At 35.7% G+C, this 24,099-nt stretch overlaps 2 protein-coding genes and 2 non-coding genes across 4 annotated transcripts in view; 1 reads left to right on the plus strand and 3 right to left on the minus strand.

The window, feature by feature from the left end:
* LOC124646007 (protein unzipped) overlaps positions 1-8,661 on the plus strand; it is a 39,643-nt gene extending 30,982 nt beyond the window's left edge. Inside the window, exons 3-4 of the mRNA XM_047186022.1 lie at positions 5,290-5,498; positions 5,583-8,661. Of these exons, the coding sequence (XP_047041978.1) occupies positions 5,294-5,498; positions 5,583-6,745 (1,368 nt within the window). The 5' untranslated portion in view covers positions 5,290-5,293 and the 3' untranslated portion in view covers positions 6,746-8,661. The remainder of the gene's footprint in view (positions 1-5,289; positions 5,499-5,582) is intronic.
* Positions 1-23,884, minus strand: part of LOC124646004 (mitoguardin) — a 73,137-nt gene extending 49,253 nt beyond the window's left edge. Inside the window, exons 1-3 of the mRNA XM_047186016.1 lie at positions 23,481-23,884; positions 22,955-23,111; positions 22,568-22,705 (exon numbers count right to left, since the gene is read on the minus strand). Of these exons, the coding sequence (XP_047041972.1) occupies positions 22,568-22,705; positions 22,955-23,111; positions 23,481-23,579 (394 nt within the window). The 5' untranslated portion in view covers positions 23,580-23,884. The remainder of the gene's footprint in view (positions 1-22,567; positions 22,706-22,954; positions 23,112-23,480) is intronic.
* On the minus strand, positions 16,730-16,801 carry Trnap-agg. The gene has a single exon. It is a non-coding gene; the product is annotated as a tRNA-Pro (tRNA).
* On the minus strand, positions 18,173-18,244 carry Trnap-ugg. Its single transcript has one exon. It is a non-coding gene; the product is annotated as a tRNA-Pro (tRNA).
* Positions 23,885-24,099: the final 215 nt, after the last annotated feature.

Here is a 24,099-nt window from a genome sequence, read left to right on the forward strand (position 1 = left end):
CACTTAAAAATCCAATTTGTGAAGACTCCGTTAGAAACCTTCCTACGATAATCAAGTGGTGCCGATTCATAGTGAATGTAAACCATGGTGTGAACCTCTTTCTAAATAACTAACAAACAAAGAACTGTTAAGGCAATAATGTGACCTTGTCCGAGCTTTCACTCAAGCGACAATGCTCTGATATAAATAGTATGTAGGTACACTTGTTAAAGAAAGCCGAACTCGTTTCATTAGAACTACAGAGATGAAACGTCGTTTGATAACGAAGCCATTACTGCGATAATTGCCCTCCAATGAGGACCGCCCATCTAACACCCGACTGCGACTATAGACCACTGCAATGTATTTAACAATGTTGACATGACAAATGGCGGTTCTAAATATAGAAAGAAACAGCGCAAAGTAATAGTCAACTTTATTGTTCCTTTTTAATACAGTAAAGACGTATTCTTAATGGTTTTATCCTGTCGTGAGATATGAAGAAAGGTCAATGGGACCCCTCGACGAATGGACTTGGCAATGATCGTACGCTTTAATTGAGTGGTTATTCAAATAGTTCATATTCTTTAAGAATGCAAAAGAGGACGTTGTCACTGCAGGATAGGAGTTCATAGGTGCAATTGAATTGCCTAAGAAACAAAACAGCTGTAGCGGTTCCGCTACGGTAGAGTGATTCAATAATTATTGAAAAATCTCAATTAATATTGCATACCGTTAGAGTAAAAACTTCACCAATGCTGTTAATATATAAGGCGTGCTATTTAATTAGCACAGTGTCCGACTCACCCCAGAGCCTTTGCGCTAACGTTAACGGAATATTTGCATTGTAAGCAGCAGCACAACTGGGTTAAAAGCTTAGTGCTGTTTCGCAGAGTCGGATCAGGACAATAAACGCGCATACAACTTGTATAGAGTGGTCGTGTAATGTTTCCAGAGTTTTAGAATTAAATATGCCAATGTACATATGTATCAGTTCCACATTGAACATTCGAGCGTGTAGGTAATTTGCTAAAATTATTCATGAGGCATAAGGTGTTCTCGGTTCAGCGGCGTTGACATTTATTTGCTTATGAATATGATGACCCTAAACATGCTTCATAAACACACACGTGTATGTGACATTTCATAACTTCTATTAATGTTCTGCAGAGTGTACGGTACTTATTTTAAATATGCTATTAAAATTAACTGTTAAACTTCTGCCAAGAATTCGTTCCTAACCTTGTACTTCCTCAATGTGTCAGTTGATCTAGTATCTACTATTTTCCTCCATAGGTAGCCAGTCAATATTTTTACAAAACGTAAACGATACTTTATTGCATCTATTTTATAAAGCATCATATTACCCATAAATGTTAGTACGTTATAGCCGACAGTAATCCTGTCTAGTATTATTGATTGCATGTGGGTAATGCGATTAGCGTACGAGCTATTGCCCGGGGAGCTTACCTCCTTACAATAAGTACATTGATTAAACGGCGATATCTTATTGCCTTAGATACTTTGTGTTTTTATATTGATGGCATCTATGTAAAATGAAAACATAATGATAGAAACTGTTATGTAGAAGCTATTTTAAAAACTGTGACTCATATAATATAACAGACGTAATTATAGCAAGACTTCGTAGTTAACGTCAAGATTAATGATCTCTGTCGGGACAATGAAGCGTCGGAACTGAAGATAAACAAGTACCATCTAAAGTACTTGGTACCGAGATAAACAATATAAGCGAAACAATTCAATGAATCGTATACGAAGGTTTATTTCGGTTCACTACTTGGATGAACTTTCTTTGGGTCATTTGCTTCTTGATTTTCCGAGACCAAGTCATTTGCTTCTTGGTTTCCTTGGAAGTTAAAAGAATCGTTCTTGAAAGATAGAAAGTTCTTGATTATTAAATATTTGCCTGATCCGATTAGTACAAATGACTATTATGCGTACATCACAACATTCTATAAAAAGTCGCGCCAACCCCTCCGGAAAACTTGACAACATTGACATTCATAGAACCATTGAAGTTGGCACATATATTTGCAATTTAGTTATGGCTACGGGCAAACTATTCATAAAATGTGACCTCGAAAGCTGCAGTCACCACAAACCACGTCGCTGAACAACATAAACTTTTATTGCCAGCAATATTGTTACAAAATACGAGTTTGCCTAACATGATGTCATGTTTGAAAAATACTGTTTCTGTACAATATCTTTGCGGGGTTTACTCGGATTTCATGATGACATGATTACCTTATCGGCCGGATAAAATAATATTGCATTCAGAAAATGTTAACACTTGTCCAAGATCCACTAGGGAGATCAAGTGAATCCGTGAAATTAAATATGTCACAAGCACAACACGTCCGAAATAAAATGAATCCCTTGTTTTTGTTTGGAAAAATGTAGTGAAAGAGAAACATCCTAGAGGGGTGATGATGATCCAGTGAAGTGAGGTAACTCAGACGAAAGATTTCCCTGTTTTGTTTGTAGTTTGTCTCCCCTCGTCGCATCGAGAGTTGCTCTAAAACACGCAGACGGGAGGTATTGTTTCGGAAGGAACGTATGGGGTGTTTAAATCGACTCATTAAAGCCACCGCTGAGTAATTGTCTGGGCTTCCTTTGTTCAAGTTATCATTCTATCATCTCGTTTCACAGGGGACGACGTAGTTTACTGTAAATTACTCTATCAGATTGCGAATTTACCATCAAAATATTACACAGTAGACTTCATCTAATCCTGAATTAATTGTTGTTTTAATCTCGTCAGAGATGTTACCGAGAAGATTAATAGTTCATATCGATATGATTCTTATTATCTTCATTATAGTTTTATATACCGTTTGCGAAGAAGTTATTTATCTAAACGCATTTCTAAGAAAACACAAAGTTCAGCTCAGCAGAAGGTAGTACCTACCGAATAAATGTTGGAAATAAGCCATACTATATCATATGAAGGGTGAAGTAAATACATACATACAGAGAAATCAGTTAATCGATTCAGCTAGGTGTCATATTGGCGGGCACACAAAAGCTGCGTTTGGACACGCTATGCGCGCCGCCACAAAGGGACTCGATTGACTCGGCCTGACGGAATGCGACCTAGCCAAAGTTAATTTTGCGTACTGTGGGACAATAGAACGGAATTAAAATAATACAACGCGTTGTTACAAGTCAATCGTTGCATTTAAATCCTATATTGTTTGTATAACCAGTTTAGAAAAAAAAAGATAAATTGTGTTATCTTATACTCTTGTTTATCGCGCTTTATTCATGTCTAAACTTGATAGAAGGTGAATATTTTCTTATCGCGTAACCTATGACCGAATTAAATATTTCCAACTTTACTTGCTCACATCTGGCGATTGGGAATAAGGCGCGCTTGTCCAGAATATAATTAAAGCTATAAATCTACCGTGACTAATTACGTATACTTTATGGCAGAGTATCCCTATTGGGAAACCAATATTTCATAAGTTAATCAAATAACAAAGGGACGGGAAGAGTCAGGATTTGTGCCGCACAAAATGGTCCGTGTCAATCTCCAATTGAACTTATTAAATAGAATTTACTCGAATGGCCACTAACGATGATTTATTAGAGGTTCTTATACTTCTAATATTTATAGATGTTTTTTTATTAAAAGATAAGGATTCCTTGCAGTCTGCTGGCAGTTTAGCAATTTGCATTATTATTATAAATGTCTAATATATCGAATTGAAAGTTCGTAAAAACATCAATAATATTTTGTAAAGCATTTCTTTCATTAAAAATGTGTACTTACATAAAGTAATGAAGGCAGAAAGGCGACTTACCTGAAAATAAATAATGCAATTATGAATAGACATACTTTGCACAATTATGTATACTTATCCTAAACTCTAGTAGAACCTGTGATTAATAAGTGTTTAGTTATCAGTTAGCCTTGTATATTGTATCGTACAAAGCAACAATTACCTATATAAACTGTCTCATTTATATTAATCAACATCTACTGAGGTGATGGCATCATTATGTTAAATCCCTAAGAGACCATATACAAACAGCAGTAATAGTGTGTTTAATCCTGAATATATAAAATGATCTATAATCAAGTTAAATCTACATAGAACACATCACGTTAACAAAACAAATCGGATGAAACATGGCGTACCTAGTAAACAGGATAACTAGAAGCAAATGCAAGTTGTCGCCTGAACTGACTTCAATCGATTGTCCTCCACCTACTTACACGCCTACTGCATCTAGAACATCTTTCCGCTATTATTCCGCTATACTTTTTATTATATCAGAAAACGTTTTCACATTACAAAATAATTTAACCTTTCAAAGGAGTCTGTATAAAAAGAATTCTTGAGATACAAAATAGAATGTAATACCGTATCTCCCGCATCAACTTTGCTAGGGGAAACATCGTTGAGCTCAGCGCGATCTGCTTTCAGTAACGTAACTTAGTCAAGGAAATTGAGTTTCCGGAAGATCGAATCCCACCACAACCTTTTTAGCCGATGTACTCACAAAATATAATGTAAACTTTTATAAAATCTGGTCTATAGCAACCAGGGCTTGTTGGGTATAACTTATAACTATAGGGTCTATAAACAGGTGCCACAAGAAATGGTATATTTTGATATTCTTTTTTAACATGTTAACTGCCAATTATAAAAAGCGATAAGCAGGGAAAAACGACTGCTTTCATATCTTGTGAATGTACATTTAGATAAAATTTTGGGGTCGCAGCAATTTATTGCTGAAGGGTCGTTCGAATGGTAATGCAGCAAGCATTTTTGGAGTAAGCTCAGAAAAACCTTTATGACCGCCATGGTTGTTACCATGGCAAAAGTAGGTAGCTATTGAACCCATGCAACCATCCATCTGATATGGATTATTTAGTAATACTCTTAACAAATTTTCCACCCCATGATTTGTGAAGCAATCAAAAACGATCGCTTAGAAAACAAAGGCGGCGCATAAAATTTTCTTTGTTTACCTACGGTGAAAAGTTTTAATTTCTCGTTTACGACTCTCAATTTATTTTTACATTTAATTTTATCAGCAGTTGGCACTATACTCTGTATTTTTAAACTTTACTTGTTTGAATCTATCCGCGTAAATATTCAGGTCAAGTGGGACCATAATCTTTATAGGTGATTTAAAAATATATTACTGGTCTTCAATTTATGTACAACATATTCTATTAAAAACATTATGTTTGATGAAACCAAAAGTTTTCTGGTAAAATAAATTATATTTTCTTGTCGTTCTTACAGAATATTTGTTTCATTGTTACAGTGCTATGATGAAGAGATATAGAAATTGCCAAAGTGGATGGTGGGTGGTGCTATTGACTGCCACTCTGGCAGTTCATACGGCTGCCGAAGCTGGAGCTGGGCTGTACAATTCGAAGCTAAAACAAGTTACTACATCAAGCACTTTAAAATGGACCAACCATAAGAAGGAATCCATGAGCAACTATGTCATAGGAGCTGAATCTGAAAAAGGTACAATGTGTAAAACAATCTGGAACCCACGATTTTAAGTTTTCTAAGAGACTTTACAAATATAACCAATGTCATCTTTTGCAGGTCCCATCTATTTGTGCAGAGCGCGCCACGAAGGTGATATGATTCTAGGACAGCTTCGGCCAGACTACACATCCTGCGCTGTATCCTCAAGCAAGAGCTACAATGTGTTCGAGGTTCTTGAGAATATTGAAAACGCGTCTTTGATAAATTGGATACCTTGGTTTAGATTTCATGCTAAACCCAGCGGAGGTGTTGTAGTAGACTCATCCGTCGATTCAGTTTTCATTGGAAGGATGGTAGCTCAAAGCGGCTATTCACATTATATTGGGAGAATTGCTTACGAAAACGTCATCGGTCAGCTAATCACCTTTGATGACAAGAATAATGAAATTATTGAAAACAGTGGTGAAATATTGAAAGAAATTGAACCTCTGAGTTATAAATTAGAGAATGTAGTTTTAGACCGAGCTACGGAACATGTTAGGCAATTAGACCCAGAAGTTTTTGAAGAACGCATTCTAAAGAATGAAGATGACGTTGCCGCTACAGTTACTACAGAAATTGAATACGACTTCAATTATACTTTATCTTGGGGTCATGGCCACGGAATAGCTATCGGTCTCAATACGACTATTGAATCAGATGACGGCATTTCACAAATACAGTGGGCAAATCCCTTCACTGAGCGTAGGACGAAGTTATATAAACTTGAACAGTATTTAGAACCAGGAACCGCGTGTAATGTCACATTCAGGGGCAACAATACAAACAGTGACGTGCAGTACACCGCTAAACTGGTAACTTTCTACAAAGACAATGATCCTCGATCAAGACAAATGAGAGGACAGCGTATTGAAGATACATTGGAGGTGGAAGCAATTTACGGGGAAATTTATTTCTTGGCAAATAACACTTTGGTGCCAACAACTACTACCACTACGACAACTACAACGACGACTACTACCACGACTCCTCCACCAGAGACGGCGCCACCAGTTCCTGAGGACAATGACGTAGCCGCGATGAAAAAGGCAGATCAACCTGAGCAGATGGACAGCAGTGATATGACAAACGAAAGCGGCGAGGGCATGGTCAAAGCTCCGGTGGCAAAAGAAGACATTAAAAAATCTGTAGTAGGTGGACTTGGCAGCAACCCCAATGGAGCAAATATCAGGATTGTCACATTCACGTTGTTTATTCCAACGCTTCTACTTTTATTTTAAAAGAAAATTTAAATCTGTGTAAATAGCGTGAAAAATATCATTAAAATTATAGATGCTTGGTCGTTTATACATGTACGTTTTCGCAACTAAGCTTGATGCTGTTGTTTATAAGTCGAGGCACGGATTTAAATTTTCCTCGATGAAATGTAAATAATTTTGTTTTCTTGACATTCCTGTTATGTGATTTCATTCCAATATGTAAATTGAGGAGCCAAAATTTATCGCATAACTGTAAATAGATATATATCTGTAAATAGTTACTGATACGGAAGTCGCAGAGCGGCGAGGAGATTGCCATTGTAATGTGTGTAATGACAATGGAAACACCGTAGATAGGGATAATGATACTGAGAGGAGAAGGACACTGTTACCAATGACAAGCTGTTATAAAATCACAATATACAATTGTATATCTTGGACAGTAAATACATTCGTGATATCAGAATGAATTTCAAAATTCGAAATCAAAATTAAAGAAAACACGTTACCGACAATATTTTAAATGTTGCAATGTACAAAACACAATACATATTTAGGTATTCTTTATACTTTAAATAATTAATTTCTTTTGATGAATTTGTTTTTGCTTAAAGGCTAAAGCCATGTTTTTGAGTAATTGTTAATATTATAAACATCTTAAAAGTTATATGTAAAGTTTAAGTAATTTATTTTTATCGTATTCCGTTACCTAATATTAATAAACTTTAAGAAATTATTGATAAAATTTGTCCTATTTTGTTGTCCCGCTAGACTTTACTTTGTACAATATGGCAACTTGTTGTGCGTTCAATCAACAGCTTTCAGTTTCCCAAGATAATAAACTTCTTTAAAATTTTACGCACACTTTAATTATTTTCGCGAAATATATAGTAAGTAAGCACATCGTTTAGTACCTCTTACCTTTTAGTATTTCATATTTCCTAATATTAATTGTTATTTTTAATTTTAAGTTATGAGAGTCTAAGAAATCCAGAATTAAAAGATATTATTATTTTAAAACGTTTAGCCGTAGCGTTCAAATAATTTATTTTGTTTTTATTATCACTTATACGTACTAATACGCCTAAATTCAAATTATTTTCACACCGATTCAAACTCATTGCTAAAGGCATCAGATTTAGCTGCAGATGACTTTGTTAATTAAGCCAAAGTTGTACTTTGTAAGAAATCCATTAAAATAAAGTGCATCCCTCCGGAAATTAAACTCTTCATTCTTGTTAGTTGTTAGTAACAAGTAGACTAATAGATTTGGCATCGTTTGGTAGTAGTATGCTTAGCGGACTTTTGTCAAATGTGTAAAGAAAATGAATGATATTTTTGTATGAATTGAAGTCGATTGTAAGTGTTCGCCTTAATTGTAAGAGAACTGTCTTCATCTCCTTGAGTTGGCTTTCCATTTATATAAATTTTTGTAGACCCGAATGCGTTGGTATTCCTCTTCTCGGAATGCGAATACATATAATTTAGTTTAATAACACAAAATATATTTTATGTATGTATAATCTTGGTTAATTATATTTTAAAAGTAACGTTTAATCAACGTCCCACCTAGCGTACCATTATTGGATAAGACTTAAAATATTATAATTCAGCTTTTAAATATTTTGTCTCTGATGTCGTAAATTGATGTTAGAACTTATTGCGAAACATTAATTAATATCTACAAAGAAAGTCAAGGCCTGTATGTTCAACGTCTAATATTTAAGGAAATTGCTTCTTCCCGTTAGGTAGAAAATCTATTCCATAATATTAAGGCATGTTCTATTGTTGTACCTATATGTAATTGAAATAGACCTGCTAATTGGGTAGATATTAAAAAGATGAATCTCATAACATCAACATTGTTTTGCGAAGCATAATTGTGATGTTCCATGTAAGTTTACTTTGTTTAAATTCATTAAAGTGTAACTGAAAGACTTTGTGATTTTATTTGGCTAATCAACTTTACCTTGTCCTATTCCTACGAGCCACAATTTATAATCAAACCAAACTCATAGCACTGAATTCCAAACTCCTAAGACTGATTCTTGGAATTCATCATATTTTAAGACGGTAGAGATATTAAATTAAAATATTTACGACAAACACGTCATTCATGTCGTGACCGAAATGTTTATAGTTAAAGAATGATCTAAGCATAAAATTAGCATGGCTATCTTGCCGCACCCGTATGCAAATACCTGGTGATGACGACGTCACCAGACTGATATTTAAATTGTTCAATTTATTACCAAGAATAATCCGTATTGTATTTTCAATTGCACAGTAACTGAGCACACCTTGTGATGTTAGTTGCGGAACATAATACAATAGCGTTCGGTTTAAAGATTTAACAATACATCTATACTGCATTGATCTAGCTGACAATATCCACGGGATTTGTTGGGACTATCAAAATAAAAGCCATTTTGAATACAAGTTTCACAACTGCTGAGGCCTCGACCTCTCGTAGTAAACCTATAGCACAATTCTCACAAAAAATAGATGAAATATTTAGAATATCACTGGGTACGCCATCGATTCCAGAGAACGAATGAGCTACTGCAAATATACAGAAGCGAAAAAGTTCCTTGTTGTAATTGGTCTTTTGCAGGTAAACCCATCGCTCTTGTCCCATTGATAAAATGTGGAACTCGCCAAAATAATTTTATAAAATAATAATTTTCTGAACCATCCCAATTCATTTTATAGCGGCTAAAAGTTTCACTCGATATAGGAAGTATCAAGTCTTAATGAGCATCATTCTTTTCATTGACTCTGAGCCGCAAATACTCGTTCTATCAGAAGTAACCACTAACTCCAAAACATAGAAAACAAGAACAAACAAGTTCAGGTGAAATTTTTCAGATTTTTCCTAGACATGCACCTGCATTGTCTGAAGTTTTGTTTTCTGTTGCAATGAATTGGCAAACGTTATGGGATTTGCAGACGCATTAGTGTGAGACGTCTCGACAACGGAGCCAAGGGGAACACGGCGCCTACGGGTCTCATTGTATCTGGCTTAACGGAGCGTGAAGGAATTAGGTGCCTGTAGCAGTTCGAAAAAATTGGGCATTCGTTCAATTTAAAATTTTATATTGGTTCGAGTTTTGTTAGCTAAATGAGGCTGAATACAGCACGTTCAATTGCAGCTTCGAGACGTTTTAAATCTAACAATACAATATCGATATCACCATTATAATGAACTAACAATAGAATAATTGCAACGTGATAATATTGTAGCTATAACGAGGCAAGATAAATATGGAATACCTTATTAGATCATTCTATTTGATCTCGACAGCGTACAATAGAAATATGCGATTCACAAGGGCAATGAACTTGGGTTAGCAACAAAAAACACTCTCTGCGAGCATGCAGAGCTACATTTTTTTATAAGTAAAGAGAACAAGTTCGAGTTTTTAGAGATTCAGGAAGATTACTTTGACAGTTTGTTGGAACTATTATACAAGAAAGACTAGTAACTATTTAATAACATGACATACGTGCGTACCTACATCAAGATTAAACCATAGCGTAAGAATATTATAAATCATGTTTTATTTTATGATGCCGAGGTTATTGAAGCTAACGGCAGGCTTGTGGAAGAGCAGGGTCGTATGGTGGTTCCAAGCCATTTGCATTTTACGAGACACCAGTGATGTCGGACGTTAAAGGCTCTCTGTTTTGATGGCCAAATGTCGGTTTGCCAAACAAATTAGGATAGGTCAAACGATTTGTTGGTATAATCTTCTTGATATATTCTATTTGATTGAGGTGGCGCAATATGTCTTTCGCTTCATTTTCTCTCTTCCTTATCCTGACATCCACCTTCATATTCATGTCATCTCTTCATTGTTGAATGAAACACTTTTGCGAAATATTAATTACTCAACAGACCTTTGATGTAATGTTAACAAACCAAATAAAGATAACTAAACACAGTGTATTTTGTATTGAGTCAAATATATAATTCCTCTGGTAAAAGCCATTATGAATATAAAGTAATACATTTCGCACAAAGAACTTACAAAAAGAGCTTTGGTACGGAAATATCTATGCAAATGGTATTAAAATTGGATGAAAATGGACGCACTTCTTCATGTAAAGGTTATACGTACACAAAACATATAAAATCTTGAGATAGCGTTGATATGATCATAAAAAGCAAATTTGTCCGTACCCTTGTAATACCGGGGCCTAGAAAACATCCCCCGTGGAAGTATTTCACGGCCTTCGCAAGGGCTGGGGCGGGCTTACACTCCATATTCCTAGCTATATACTCGTATATCATTTTAGTTTGTGTACTTTAAGAGCTATAAGAGAACGAGGAGGGATATTTTAATTTGCTGAGAAAGAGGGCTTTCACTCATATATCGGGTGTGTCGTTCACATTAAATTAAATGCGTTAATGTACTGGTTAAAATATGACGATTAACACAAAGAAAAAAGAAAAATACGTAAAAATAAAAAAATGAATTTTTCAAAGTAAATACTTACAATAAAAATGTGCGAAAATTTGAACACCATATAAAAGTCAGTCACTACAAACAACTGAAATTCTCCCTTGAAAACTGACAGCTGTCAACTGATCAAAACATTCGATACTCCTAACTTTATCTCTGCTTTACACATGATGTTGTAAATTATAAAAACGAAAAATGAATCCTGTGGTTAAACCACTGAATGGATTAGGTTATTTTTTTTACAATTCGCCATAGAATATCATAAAGTAATGCGATAGGATTTAATGTGATTGTGAACGACACACCCGTTATACGTAATTTAATACTCTTGAAATCTTCATGATTTAGTATTCTATGTAGCTTAAGACTATTCAAAACGTAACTTATGTAACATTTATTTATCATTTTGCAAATATAAATAAATACTCGTTAACTTATTCATATTTGATCTTACTTAGCATTAGCTAAATAAATCCTGATCAAAGCAATTATTGACGATAACTAATATTTTTGTATAAACGTGTTTGAATCTAATTTAAACCAATTAAGTATGCACTTTAATTAAAATATTATGAGTTCAGGGCACTTGACTTGCATCGTTAAATTACGTTAATAATAGATAAGGAACTTAAAACGATCGCCGACATTATTGAACATATAGTATTGCGTAGTACCTAATCACACAATTTCCATACTTGGATGCCTCGTTCACATGGAGTTAATAACGATAGCCCCATACGAGTAGATAGTCTGCACTCTCTGCCAGTGCGACAAAAGCTCGATTAATTCACGTAGGTAAATGGACCAAAGTGCTGAGTGCCAGTGATGGTAAAATAAACAATGGCTGATATCTATTGGAAGTGCATAAAGTATTGCGTATGGGAAAAAAAAACAAAAAGGCTTGAAATACAGTTCGATTGATTGATTGATTCGATGCTTAGACCAAAAAAGCAAAATGAACTGAATCCCGCAGCACGTTGGTACTTTAAAGTCTAGGTACTTGAGACGGTTGTGACAAGCAGGGAACAGTTGGAAAAGGGTGTTTTTCTTACTACAAGAAGGCAGGTTTATTTACGGGCATTGTAAAAGTTTTGCCTCGCTTTGTAACTGAAGCTTTACAAATTCAATTATTCCTCCTCTTGAGATAACTCATCTGCGGCCTATGATGAGTAATGAATCATTGCAATTTAATTAAAATAATGAAGACCAGCGTCTATTGATAGCTCGATATTTGTAGAATTTACAAATCGAGTTCTTAAAGCTCCATAATTAACCAAGCGATTAGCGCTAACAATAACAAAGATTTGTAAACAGTTAGGTTTACGTACTACTTAGGTAATGAGTTGGCAACCACAAATAATGTATTAATAGCGAGGCAAACAGTGGCGTATGGCCTCCGTCCATTATAACTTGGTTGACGGCAGCAATCTGTCATCGGCGCCAGGACCACCACGCGTCATCACTCACCCAGCCATTTAACAAGAACCCCGTCATTATTTCCCAGTAAAATAACTGTAAATACAGAATGCCGGTTTAATTTATAATGGACCAGACGTTCAATATCGCGTAGGCATTGCAAGCATTATGACACTTCTTTGTTGTGACACAAATATGCACCTATTATCGAGAATCGGAAACGCGTGATTTGTTACGCAGACATCGTTCATATTACTTACAGTCTTTTGTTTATAAATTAACTAATAAAGAAATCAGATGGTATTTATTCTTACTTCTTACTTCCCAGAAAAAAAAATTGTTACGAGGACATTATTGATTAAACCATTTGGGCAATATCTCACCATAGGCAAATACGGGGCTTTCGAGCGACCTAAACAAACAAAATGAAACGAGGGATTCCCTCATATATGTACATAATTGCAGTGGCCATGGGTTTAAAATTAGATCGTTAGAAAATAGGGACTAAATCAACTTAAGATTTGTGCAACAGATGGTTACCTTTGAAACTACATACAATGTTATTATTATAACCGTATTTATAAATTATCTTTCCGCGTACATGTTTGATATAATTATATCAGGCTTAATAAACAGAGCTCGTAAGTGCAAGCGGTATCTAAGTAATGTTGAATGCGTGCTCTTGACGTCAGATATACGTACCTATATCCGTACAATGTATGTGTGCTCCAAATGCCATAATTGATCACCACTCGGTAACTCGTAAAACTAGCTTAGAAAGCTCCTTATTTTGCCTCAATGAGTAATTTTGGCTACACTTGACATAGATGTTTGTCATATTTCCCGCTATTGCCATTTCTTACAAGAAGTAACAGTTAGAAGTTAAATGTGTGATGTTGTGACTATGATATGGTGTGGCATATAAAAAAACAATTCTATCTCATTTACTTATAAGTGAGAGGAAAGCAGTGACAAGAAAGTACTTCCACAAGTGATAATCCAAAACGGGTTTTCGTCCTAAACTTGGCAACAAGATGATAATACAGCTCATTAACGTCAACATTTCATCAAATTAATCCGACGTCTTCCGCCCACATGTCTTTAATTAAACACGCAGATTGTCAAAATATTGATAAAACGAAGTCAAGATTGTTATAAACATAAAAGATTGCAACAATACATGAATGACTGATGAACCTTATCTGCGCTGGTTTACTTAGTTGTAATTTTGTGACAAGCAATAATTCTACAATCACAGTTAACTCAGAGTCACCGTGAAAGTTTAGGCCATACTTGTAGCACGATGAATAACTACTTACTAGAACTTGTAAATCTACCATTTACGATAGACAAGTATGATAAACATTTACAGGATTTGCAAGAATAATGGCGCGCTTAATTACCAACGTGCACACGAAATTGTCGTTCTCACGGCATATTGCTAAATTATTTAAATTGTTGTTGCAAAATAAAATTTGGCTAAATAAAACCTTAACCGTAATTAGTATCAATTAAAGTTATACTCTCAAATCCTTGAAGCAAATATAAAACCAATTAATAAATATTGAATTTTAAATCTATTGAGATGAAATCTAGTCCTAGGTCGAAATCGTATCAACCATCACTAAACTGTGTTTTTGCCATTGGTTTCAGCTATGATACCTATGTCTAAGTATGTACCAAATTATAAAGACAATAAGCAACCACATAACGCATAACAAAGGTGACTCTTAAAAGAAGGACAAGGAAAGTGCAGAGACTTGCAAAAAGTCGTACAAATTTCAAGTTTGGGATGGTCTTCGATGACTCAACAGGACAAACGTTAAAGGAGCTATTTTTAGCTCACTGACGTGATCCAAGTGCGGTAAAAGTTTAGCGTCAATTTCGCTTTAAAGAAAATGTTACCAGTTGAAGCGAAAGTGATAAATAAGTACTTCATAAGAATACATAGATCAAATTATTCGCAATTATGTATTTTCCTTGACATTTGTTGAACGAAAGATCTACATAATTGCAAATGCCGTTTGAAAGTTCACGGCACTGACATTTCTTCCTAACACCGACGTGGTAGGTTTTGCAACGGTAGTCATCTACCCATAAAGCCCTATAAAACGACCATTTCTCTAAGGCATGGTTGCGTGAATTCCGTCAAGGATATCAAGCGCCAGTATGACGCTACAAACAGCAGGAAGTCTAGTCAATTTTTATCGAAGAATGAAAAGATTCATTTTGCTCTCTTTTCATAAGCATATCAGAAGATTACTTGACCCAGATATAATATGAACGTAGACAAACATGTTGTAGGTACCTAATGTAAACAATAGCCACATGTACAGTAACAGAGGACATAAACATTGCCAAATAGCAGAGCTATCACAAACGAAATAACAAAATATCTGCTCAGTTAAATTAGGTAGGTACCTATTTATTCATGAATACAAGAATGTACTTACCTGCTTATAAATAACTGCCTATAAAGTAATTTACTGCTCATCTAAGTAATAAAAAGCTTAACCAAATTTCAATAGGTTTTCAAGGTAGGTATGTAACCTCGACAGAAATCCTGTAGGTATAGCGAAAAATGTATTTAACACATAATGCGATTGTTTAAAAAATGACAATGTCACAGTTCTCCGGCTCATAGATGTATCACAAAGTTACTGATTACCTTAATCATTTGGATCTCTCCGAATTTCCCACCAGAGCGTTTCGTCATGTCGTCGGGAGAAACCCGGTTCTATTGATAACCTTAGTAAATAATTCTTAGAATCGTACAAACTAATGCTATTATTTGATATCATTCACAAGGACGGGTCAAGGATTTCCTGAATTCCAGAAAGGTCATTTCAAGTCTACTTACTTCTAATAATTGACTAAGGACTTTTGAAATGCAAATAATTGTTATTCCAAATTCCCGGTAATTCAATAAACGGTTTTTTAAATAGATTAATGCCACCTCACAACAGAAAGTTCTTTTGTTTAAAATGTTAACCCAGTGTTACATTAGATAAGGCACGAAACTAATAAGGCCACATTCTGAAGAGTAATGATTGAGTAATGTTGATGAATATTTTTGTTCCCTACAGTTACACCATGTGGTTCAACTTCGGGATTTTCCGCAACCATCTTGATGAGTGGCGTTGAGAAACGTTTTATGAATTGCTATCTAGTATAACATAAAGAAAGCAGCGGAGACATTGAAAACAATAAAGACTACGTCGGATGCAGAACCTAAAAAGAAACCGTTGCATAAATAGTGGGTGTTCCTTTTCACCCGAGGCGCATTCACGGCCCTTTGTAGAGACATTTCAGCTGAGCCACGCTCAAAGGTAGGTTGGAGGCGCTTTAATTATTCCCCACATGTAAGGGTTTCGGAACAAGGAAAGGGATCACAGAAGCTTTCCCTCGAGATCCCTGCAGGAAACATTTGTTTACTAAACGGGTGCAATCGTCGGGATCAGCGACTTATTTTCAAAGCGTTTTCTTTATCTTACAACAGGAATCATTCATACTTCTCGTAATTAATACTTGCAAAGAAACGTTATCCTGCCACAACTGCTCGTATTATTAAAAGCAAGCATTGTAATGTAATTAGCTGATAATAATTGTATTGGATCATGTAAAGCGGAAAGGAGTCTAAAATATCCTTTAGTCATGCTTAACACATTTTCATTGCGAAGGTCAAGATTAATAAGAATAAGAATATTATTTTAAGTACCAGATTCAATAAACAACACATTTGTGAGACGTAAAATATCACTATAAACCAAGCATGACCTAACATTTTGCAAACAAGTCACTTGTTTGACCCGTTTAATGGCAAATAGATACAACCGCTTAAGCGCTAACCTAAACTTGCATTATAAAAAAAAAAACATAATTTATCTAAACTTAGATATCGTTTTATCGTTGAATTTAACATTTAAATACATGTTTTAATATCATATTCATGCATATCTAATACATATTTTAATTTTAGACACGTGACGTATCTTTGTGGTTACCGTCGCATAGAAGAAAACTATGTACTGAATATACAAATATCTTTGATGTTTTAAGGGTGATTAGTTTTCTCAGCAAGTTTTTTCATGATTAGTGAAGTTAAAAAATGGTAAAAAGATTTGGGCTCGTCCGGGATTTGAACCCGGGACCTCTCGCACCCTAAGCGAAAATCATACCCCTAGACCAACGAGCCGATGAGAGACTAGTTGAAATAGTGGTTTAGCACCAGCAATCGCACTCCATAGTATTTTAAAAATTTTATGTGGTATTTGTAGCTGGTAAATTTTATTTGTTACTAGTTGATCCCGCAAACTTCGTACCGTTAAAACCTTCCCTGGACCTCTACAAACATTTAAAAACCAAAATCAGCTCAATCGGCCTAGCCGTTCTCGAGTTTTAATCAGACTAACGAACTACAATTCATTTTTATTTATATAGAAGATAGATTTGAATATTTTGTTTTGCTATATGTAAAAAGAATAAGATATGCTAATGATAAAGAAATCGGTAACCGTACACAGTTAACTGATGTAACATGACAGCGCCATCTGTTGGTCAGTAGTAAAGTTTTGTTTTTCGTCGGATTCCTCTAATTTATCGCCGTTTGTTATTTTTTAAGCATGAATAATCAATTATTTGAATTCTTTTCTTATTTAATAAATAAATATTGGAGGAATGTAATTTACATAAGAGATTCCTTATTTGTTACAGTACATTTATTTTGGTAAAAATTCTGTATAAATTAAGGTTAGTTTCATCTAGGTACGTACTACGGAATTTGCACGAAACTAAGTACCTAACACAAACATTTGGTATAATTGCGCTTAATGATGATTTGAGTAGCTCCTATGATAGGTGCTAACGATAAAACAGGTGCTTAAACCGCCAATAATCCTTGGTTTATGGGCCAGCCTTGGTATTAAGGACATTTCACAATAGGAATGGTGATATAGATCGTCTTATCTTGTAATCAGTCGTCATCCCGTGTTAGTGGGTCGGCACGTGCCAGGAATAAGGATGTGGTCACACCAAGTCGCAGTCCCCGGTCCCTATGGGATCGATTACACCTAACTATCGTTCCTTGTACATCTAGCACGGATATTGCGAAGTGTTACAAAGTCCACTATTACTGTGTTCGTAAGTAATTGCTAAGTGTATGTTGGTATTGGTACAGTACAATAATGGAAGTAAGGTACATAGGTACATACCTTTTTTATAATAATGGAATTGGACATGGTTTTTGACGTACCTATGGCGGTTTTTTAACATGTTTTTTATACTTGGATTTTTTGTAGAACACACTTTTAAAGTGGCTAAAGTAGGTATGTCTATTTAAGTAAAGACATACGTATTCTACAGTGATAAAGTAATTTATTGATATATGTGTGTAAGTATTTATAACACGTGGTGCGTAGGTAGAAGAATTGAATAATGTGCCTATAGTAAAACCATGAGATTCTCAAGGTGAAGGCCTACCATAAAAAAACGCTACGCATGGATTGATTTATCCTCATATTATACAAACGTTTGTCAATCTAAAACACCAAAACCGGTAACAAAAAGCGGGCTCGTCCGGGATTTGAACCCGGGACCTCTCGCACCCAAAGCGAGAATCATACCCCTAGACCAACGAGCCACATCGATGAACCGCGAATTTTGTGATTGCGCGTGGCCTTCAAGATGCAACGTGGTGATATACGTCACTAGAGATAACGGAGCCTCCACATGGCGGCGGTGAAAGGCTCATCGACTGGTGCGTCGGCCGCTCTAATACAATACAAGTATACAATGCGTAACTAATAATCCAGTTTATATCAAGCACTTCGAAACGCTTGCTTCTGGCAAGTGGAAGCGTCGGCGTCGTTATCAGACAACCTTGACATTCAAACTTGGCTATTGGAGAGGAAGGCGGTATTTCGTGTTGCGAGTAGGTATCTAGTTACTATCTTGAAGATATTGGAGAGTGGAAAAGTTAATGTAACAAATAAAACATCGCTACATAGTACAAAACAAAGTCTTTTTCTCTGCCCCTATATCCTTATGTAGATCTATATGCTTAAATCTTTAAAACTACACAACGGATTTCGATGCGGTTTTTAATAGATAGTGATCAAAGAGGAAGGTTTATATGTATAACTAGTGACCCGCCACGGCTTAGCACGAGTGCGTATCAGCATTGCACCCGTGCGAAGCCGGGGCGGGTCGCCAGTTTCATAAATTGGGAATGCAAAGTCACCAAGCCAGCAAGGGCATAATTTTATTTTATGTCGTAAGTACCTATTTACTAAGAAGGAGGTTCTTTAATAGGTAATAATATAAACGGGACTTTTAAAGTTCAGCACCGCGGCAAAATCATATTTTTATCTGTTTACCTGCTCGTATAATATTAGTAGGTCAGGGCGAGGACAGGTTACTTCTGACATCAGAAATCGTGTAATATTTGCGACGCTGTTGAATTCATAATATCTATCAATAGCGAATAGTTCCATTAGGGATTGTTCACACCAAACGTATTGTCCGCCGCTGACTGTGAGTATACTCACAGTCGGCCTCAGTGTGAACGTCGACTCAATCTGCAGTACGCGTACTCACCAAGCCGACAATAGGCTATAGCGTACGATGCGCTACATGTGTGAACAAAAGAATACGCTCGTGTAGGTTCACACTAGATGCGTACGCTGAGCGGCCGACTATTCTACACATAAAAGAGCTCAGTATTTGAAGTTGCTCGTAGTATTTTATAAACGATCTCTGAGATCACTCGTGGTTCCCATACGATAAAACTAGTGTATTTTTAAAAAAAATCGGACGTTTACTGATATTTCAATTAAATGATGCGCATTCAGATAGTTGCCATTTGCGAAGCTCTAGAGGACGACGAAAATAATAAAAAGAAGAGATTGTGGGTACATCCCTTAAATTTGAAGAGATGTTTTCTTGGTCAATTTCATACTTTATATTTCGAATATAGACTTTATCCAAATAAGTTCAAGAAATATTTTCGTATGACAGTAAAAACATTCGATGAGTTACTATCTTTAATACGTATAAGTTTATATAAAAGGGACACTAATTGTCGACGTGCTATTCAGCCAGAAGAAAGATTGACAATTACTTTAAGGTAAGAGGAAAACAACTTGTACTGTAATCAACACTTATTTATTATAATCAAATCAATCACGTTTAAACAATTGCGAAAAGAATAATGTCAGACGTCCATAGTAACTTAGGCTCAATAAAAATATTTCATGTACAGTGAAAATTCTTACAGTTTCTTGTGTAGTTTCCCGCTGATCCCCCCAAAGGATTGTTCCCCCCAAAAAATCCCCCGTGGGCAGAAAATACCCCCAAATTTGGGGGGAATCCCCCCAATCTGGCATCACTGCGCGGCGGTGCGGACGCGGCGGAGCGGCGGTGCGTACGCGGCGGAGCGGCGCTATTCGGCAACTGCGTCCGCGTAGCCAATCCGCGTCCGCCGTGCATAGTCGCGTAGTAAAATAATCGGCTACTGAGAGTCAGCTACAACAGACGACGTAACAGCGTATAGTCGGTTCGGTGTGAACGACAATTTCAATATATATGGAAAAGCAATAAACTGCGTAACGCGCGCTCACAGTCAGCGGCGGACAATACGTTTGGTGTGAACGATGCCTAAATTGCTAAATGCCAGAGGCCGCCTTGAGCTAGACATAGATATTTATCTGTGATTAAAAAATACCTGTTTCATTTTTAAACAGCAACCTACAAGTACACCTATAACAGTAGGGTACTAAAGCGTGGACCTAATGAGAAACAGCGGCGTCTGCTAGTTGTCATAAATGCCAGTAAATAGTGCGGTCACTAACCTGCGTTTCTAATCTGTGGCTAGAAGCATTGGTTACCATAACCCGCGAATAGACGGAACCCTGGTAAGTAAGTAGGTATCATCATCATCCTCCTACCCATGTCCTACCCTTATTCCAGTTTTATTTTAGGTAGCTATATCACAAAATTGATCGATGGCAACTCTATACAAGCAAATATTTCAACAGACAAAAGTATGGGTTAAAAGTCAAATCTATCTACGTGTTGTACCTGGGGGTCACAGAATAGCGACATGATTTAAGATTTAACAAGACTAAATTAAACGTCTTCTCATTCAAGGTTCACCAGATCTAGACGTGATTTAAGTGGTGAGGCATGTATCAGGGGCCCGATTCTCCTAAGTTAATAATGTCAAAATCGAATAGAAATCGAATCGCAATAGCAGTTTTAACCTTATCGGGCACTCTGCTACTAATATAAGACCAATCGTATTCGATTGACATTTGATTGGTGTGCGATTGGTCTGCTATTTCGGTGATTTTGGTCTATACGGTAGTTTGCTGTACAATCATTTTGCAATCGTAAATCATATGCAGACAAAATAATTCATTATTGAATGACAGAAAAGGATAAAAACGTTTATTTCAAAGAAAAAATAGCGGAATGCCACATACGCTTCAATCGTAATCGAGTCGGGATTGGATCTCAGTCGAATCGAGTCGAACGTGAATCGTATGTCGCTTAAGTAAAATTAGGAGAATCGGGCCCCTGCTGTCATGCACTCTTGACTGCTGAGGTCATACAGACTTAGATACACAATTCAACTGGCAACACATTTATAAATGGTTCATTTAATATTATATGCTCATGTTAGTAGGTACAGCTGGATAGGCATGTATGTAGGTATTCCTTTAATATGAGAGTATGTACTGCATAAAGTTGCATTGCATCAGAGACAGTAATATTCATATGGATCTCTACTGAATATTAATCAGGGGTCCGATTCTCCTAATTTTACTTAAGCAACATTCGATTGACGTTCGACTCGATTCGACTGAGATCCGATCCCGACTCGATTACGATTGAAGCGTATGTGGCATTCCGCTTTTTTTTTCTTTGAAATAATCGTTTTTATCCTTTTCTGTCATTCAATAATGAATCATTTTGTCTGCAAATGATTTACGATTGCAAAATGATTGTACAGCAAACTACCGTATAGACCAAAATTACCAAAATAGCAGACCAATCGCACACCAATCAAATGTCAATCGAATACGATTGGTCTTTTATTAGTAGCAGAATGCCCGATATGGTTAAAACTGCTATTGCGATCATATTGCGATTCGATTTCTATTCGATTTTGAGATTATTATAGTTCGGCCATTCAGAGAATGCGTTCCTGACACGTCGCGATTGAACTGACGACGTAACTTTGCAATGGCGTTGCAGTTACGATAAAAATATATTTGCTGGTTGTTTACCGTTTTAACAATTGAGGAGCATTAAAACAACATTATTATATCAATAATCAATGAATGTTATTACGTCGTCAGTTCAATCGCGACGTGTCAGGAACGCATTCTCTGAATGGCCGAACTATAACTTAGGAGAATCGGGCCCCAGAATGGATGGGGATCCTATGCACGTAGAAACTTTCTCTGACAATATTAAAAAATTTGTAACAACGACATCTACACTATACGGCTTTAATTAATATAAAACGTTGAATGCCTTGTTAACATATACTTTCACTACTCGATAAGAGATGGCGCTTCAAAAAAGTTGTTACATCCCTACCTTGAAATTGATCGTTTATGTGTATGTATGGAAACCAATAAATTGCGAATAAGACCAAAATAACAAACTTTAACGTCAAAACCACAAAACATTACGAAAAATAATGCAAGCGTAGACAAAAGTAATTAGTGTCTCATCTTTAATGCTATTAAGCATGACTATTCAAATTTAAAAATGTTAAGATTTGTAAAGGTAATTTTAACATTACTGTTTTTATTAATTATTATTTGATTAGTTCACTTTACGTATGTAAATCATAGGAATATTAAAAAGTATTTTCTTTAATAAAATTTTCACCACAAATAGTTACACTATTAGACAACAGATGGCGTTATTATAACTAATTTGTACTACTTACCCATCACTCCCAATTGCTGAGGAGATAGAGGTGCCGCGTCTCCAGCCCCTGAGCCGATGGAGCCTGACGCCAGCGACAGCCGCTCACTGAAACCCAGGGGACTGCTGCGACCGCCACTGCTTGCAACCGATCCCATGCCTAAAAAAATTACTTGAACTACATATTTTTTACTTGACATAAACAATTGCATTGATAGATTTAATTATCGCTTACGAGCTTATTTTACAACATAGTTAAGGCACTGTTCACATTTTTATGGTTCAACAAATAGAAACGGGACAATATTTGAAAAAGAAAAAATCTTACTGAATATTGTTAACGAAAACAGGTTCATAATTACAACTGCTATGCTTTAAGAATAATTTTAACTGCTCATTGTATTATTACCTCCATTAGGACTTCTCATGCGAGAAATTCTTTTATTGAGTGCTCTCTGGATCCGAGGATTCATAATGGGCTTTGCTCGCCGCCTTGCTAAATATCTTGATAGCACCCCCACAACTACCGCACTTGTGCCCACAACTCCTAAACTCCATAATACCACCTGAAAATATGAAGCCAGTATTAAAATAAATTGTTCTTCTATATTTTTTACTCTGTTAGACTAAGTTGCAATAATATCTCCATCATAAACCAGTTTTTTTCTAAACACATATTAACGCTATGTTGTGCATAATAATTATGCAGTACAAGGTATAAACAAATAATGACGTTTATACCATGGAATGCCTTGAACTGTAAGAAACCTAATGTTAATTAAGTACCACAACTATATGCCTTTTAAAACTTATATTTACAGTCTTACTAGCTAATGGAGACATTTCTAAACTCAAGCAATAGCAGTATAACATTATTTTGATTTAGTTATTATGGTACAAGTGCATATCATATAATAATAAATCAAAATACTGACCTTCTGTGAAGTAGTTAACTGCACTTCATTAAAAGATATCGCTCGATGCCAATGCTTTAATTTATCGATTAGTGGGCTAGCTTGTATTAAAAGCTGCATTATTCAATGTTCAATTAGGATTTTCGAAATGCAAATTGTCTCTATTATCCTATTATTTACAACGCTGATATAATCAGAGCTCTTTTAGGTTATCTGTCAAAATAGCACTTTAATCTGAAGGACTTTTATATAACACTGTACATAAATAATAATATGTTTTTCGTAAGTTATTTAACTCTCATATTCAAATCACTTGAATCCAGTAAATAATCTCTCTAAACACATCATTAAATACACTAAAGGTAATTTTAAATATTCGCGCTTTCTTCACTCATGTCAGTTTCAAGTAATGACAGTTTCGTTATGTCGAGGTGTCAAGTAAACCCATGGAGTATATAAATATAGTTACAGAAGGGTTAAGGGGGAAAAAAGCTTCTGTTACGCTTTTTTGCTGGGCATTGTCACGGCTCTAGCTCCATCGCAAAATTATCACATTTAAACATCAATCGAATAATATTATTGATGATAGACTAAATAAATGAGCACTGCGTACGGGATAAACTTGCCTGCATTCCCGGGC

This window comes from Helicoverpa zea, chromosome 3 (genome assembly GCF_022581195.2).
Source record: "Helicoverpa zea isolate HzStark_Cry1AcR chromosome 3, ilHelZeax1.1, whole genome shotgun sequence".
In the NCBI taxonomy this organism is placed as follows: domain Eukaryota; kingdom Metazoa; phylum Arthropoda; class Insecta; order Lepidoptera; family Noctuidae; genus Helicoverpa; species Helicoverpa zea.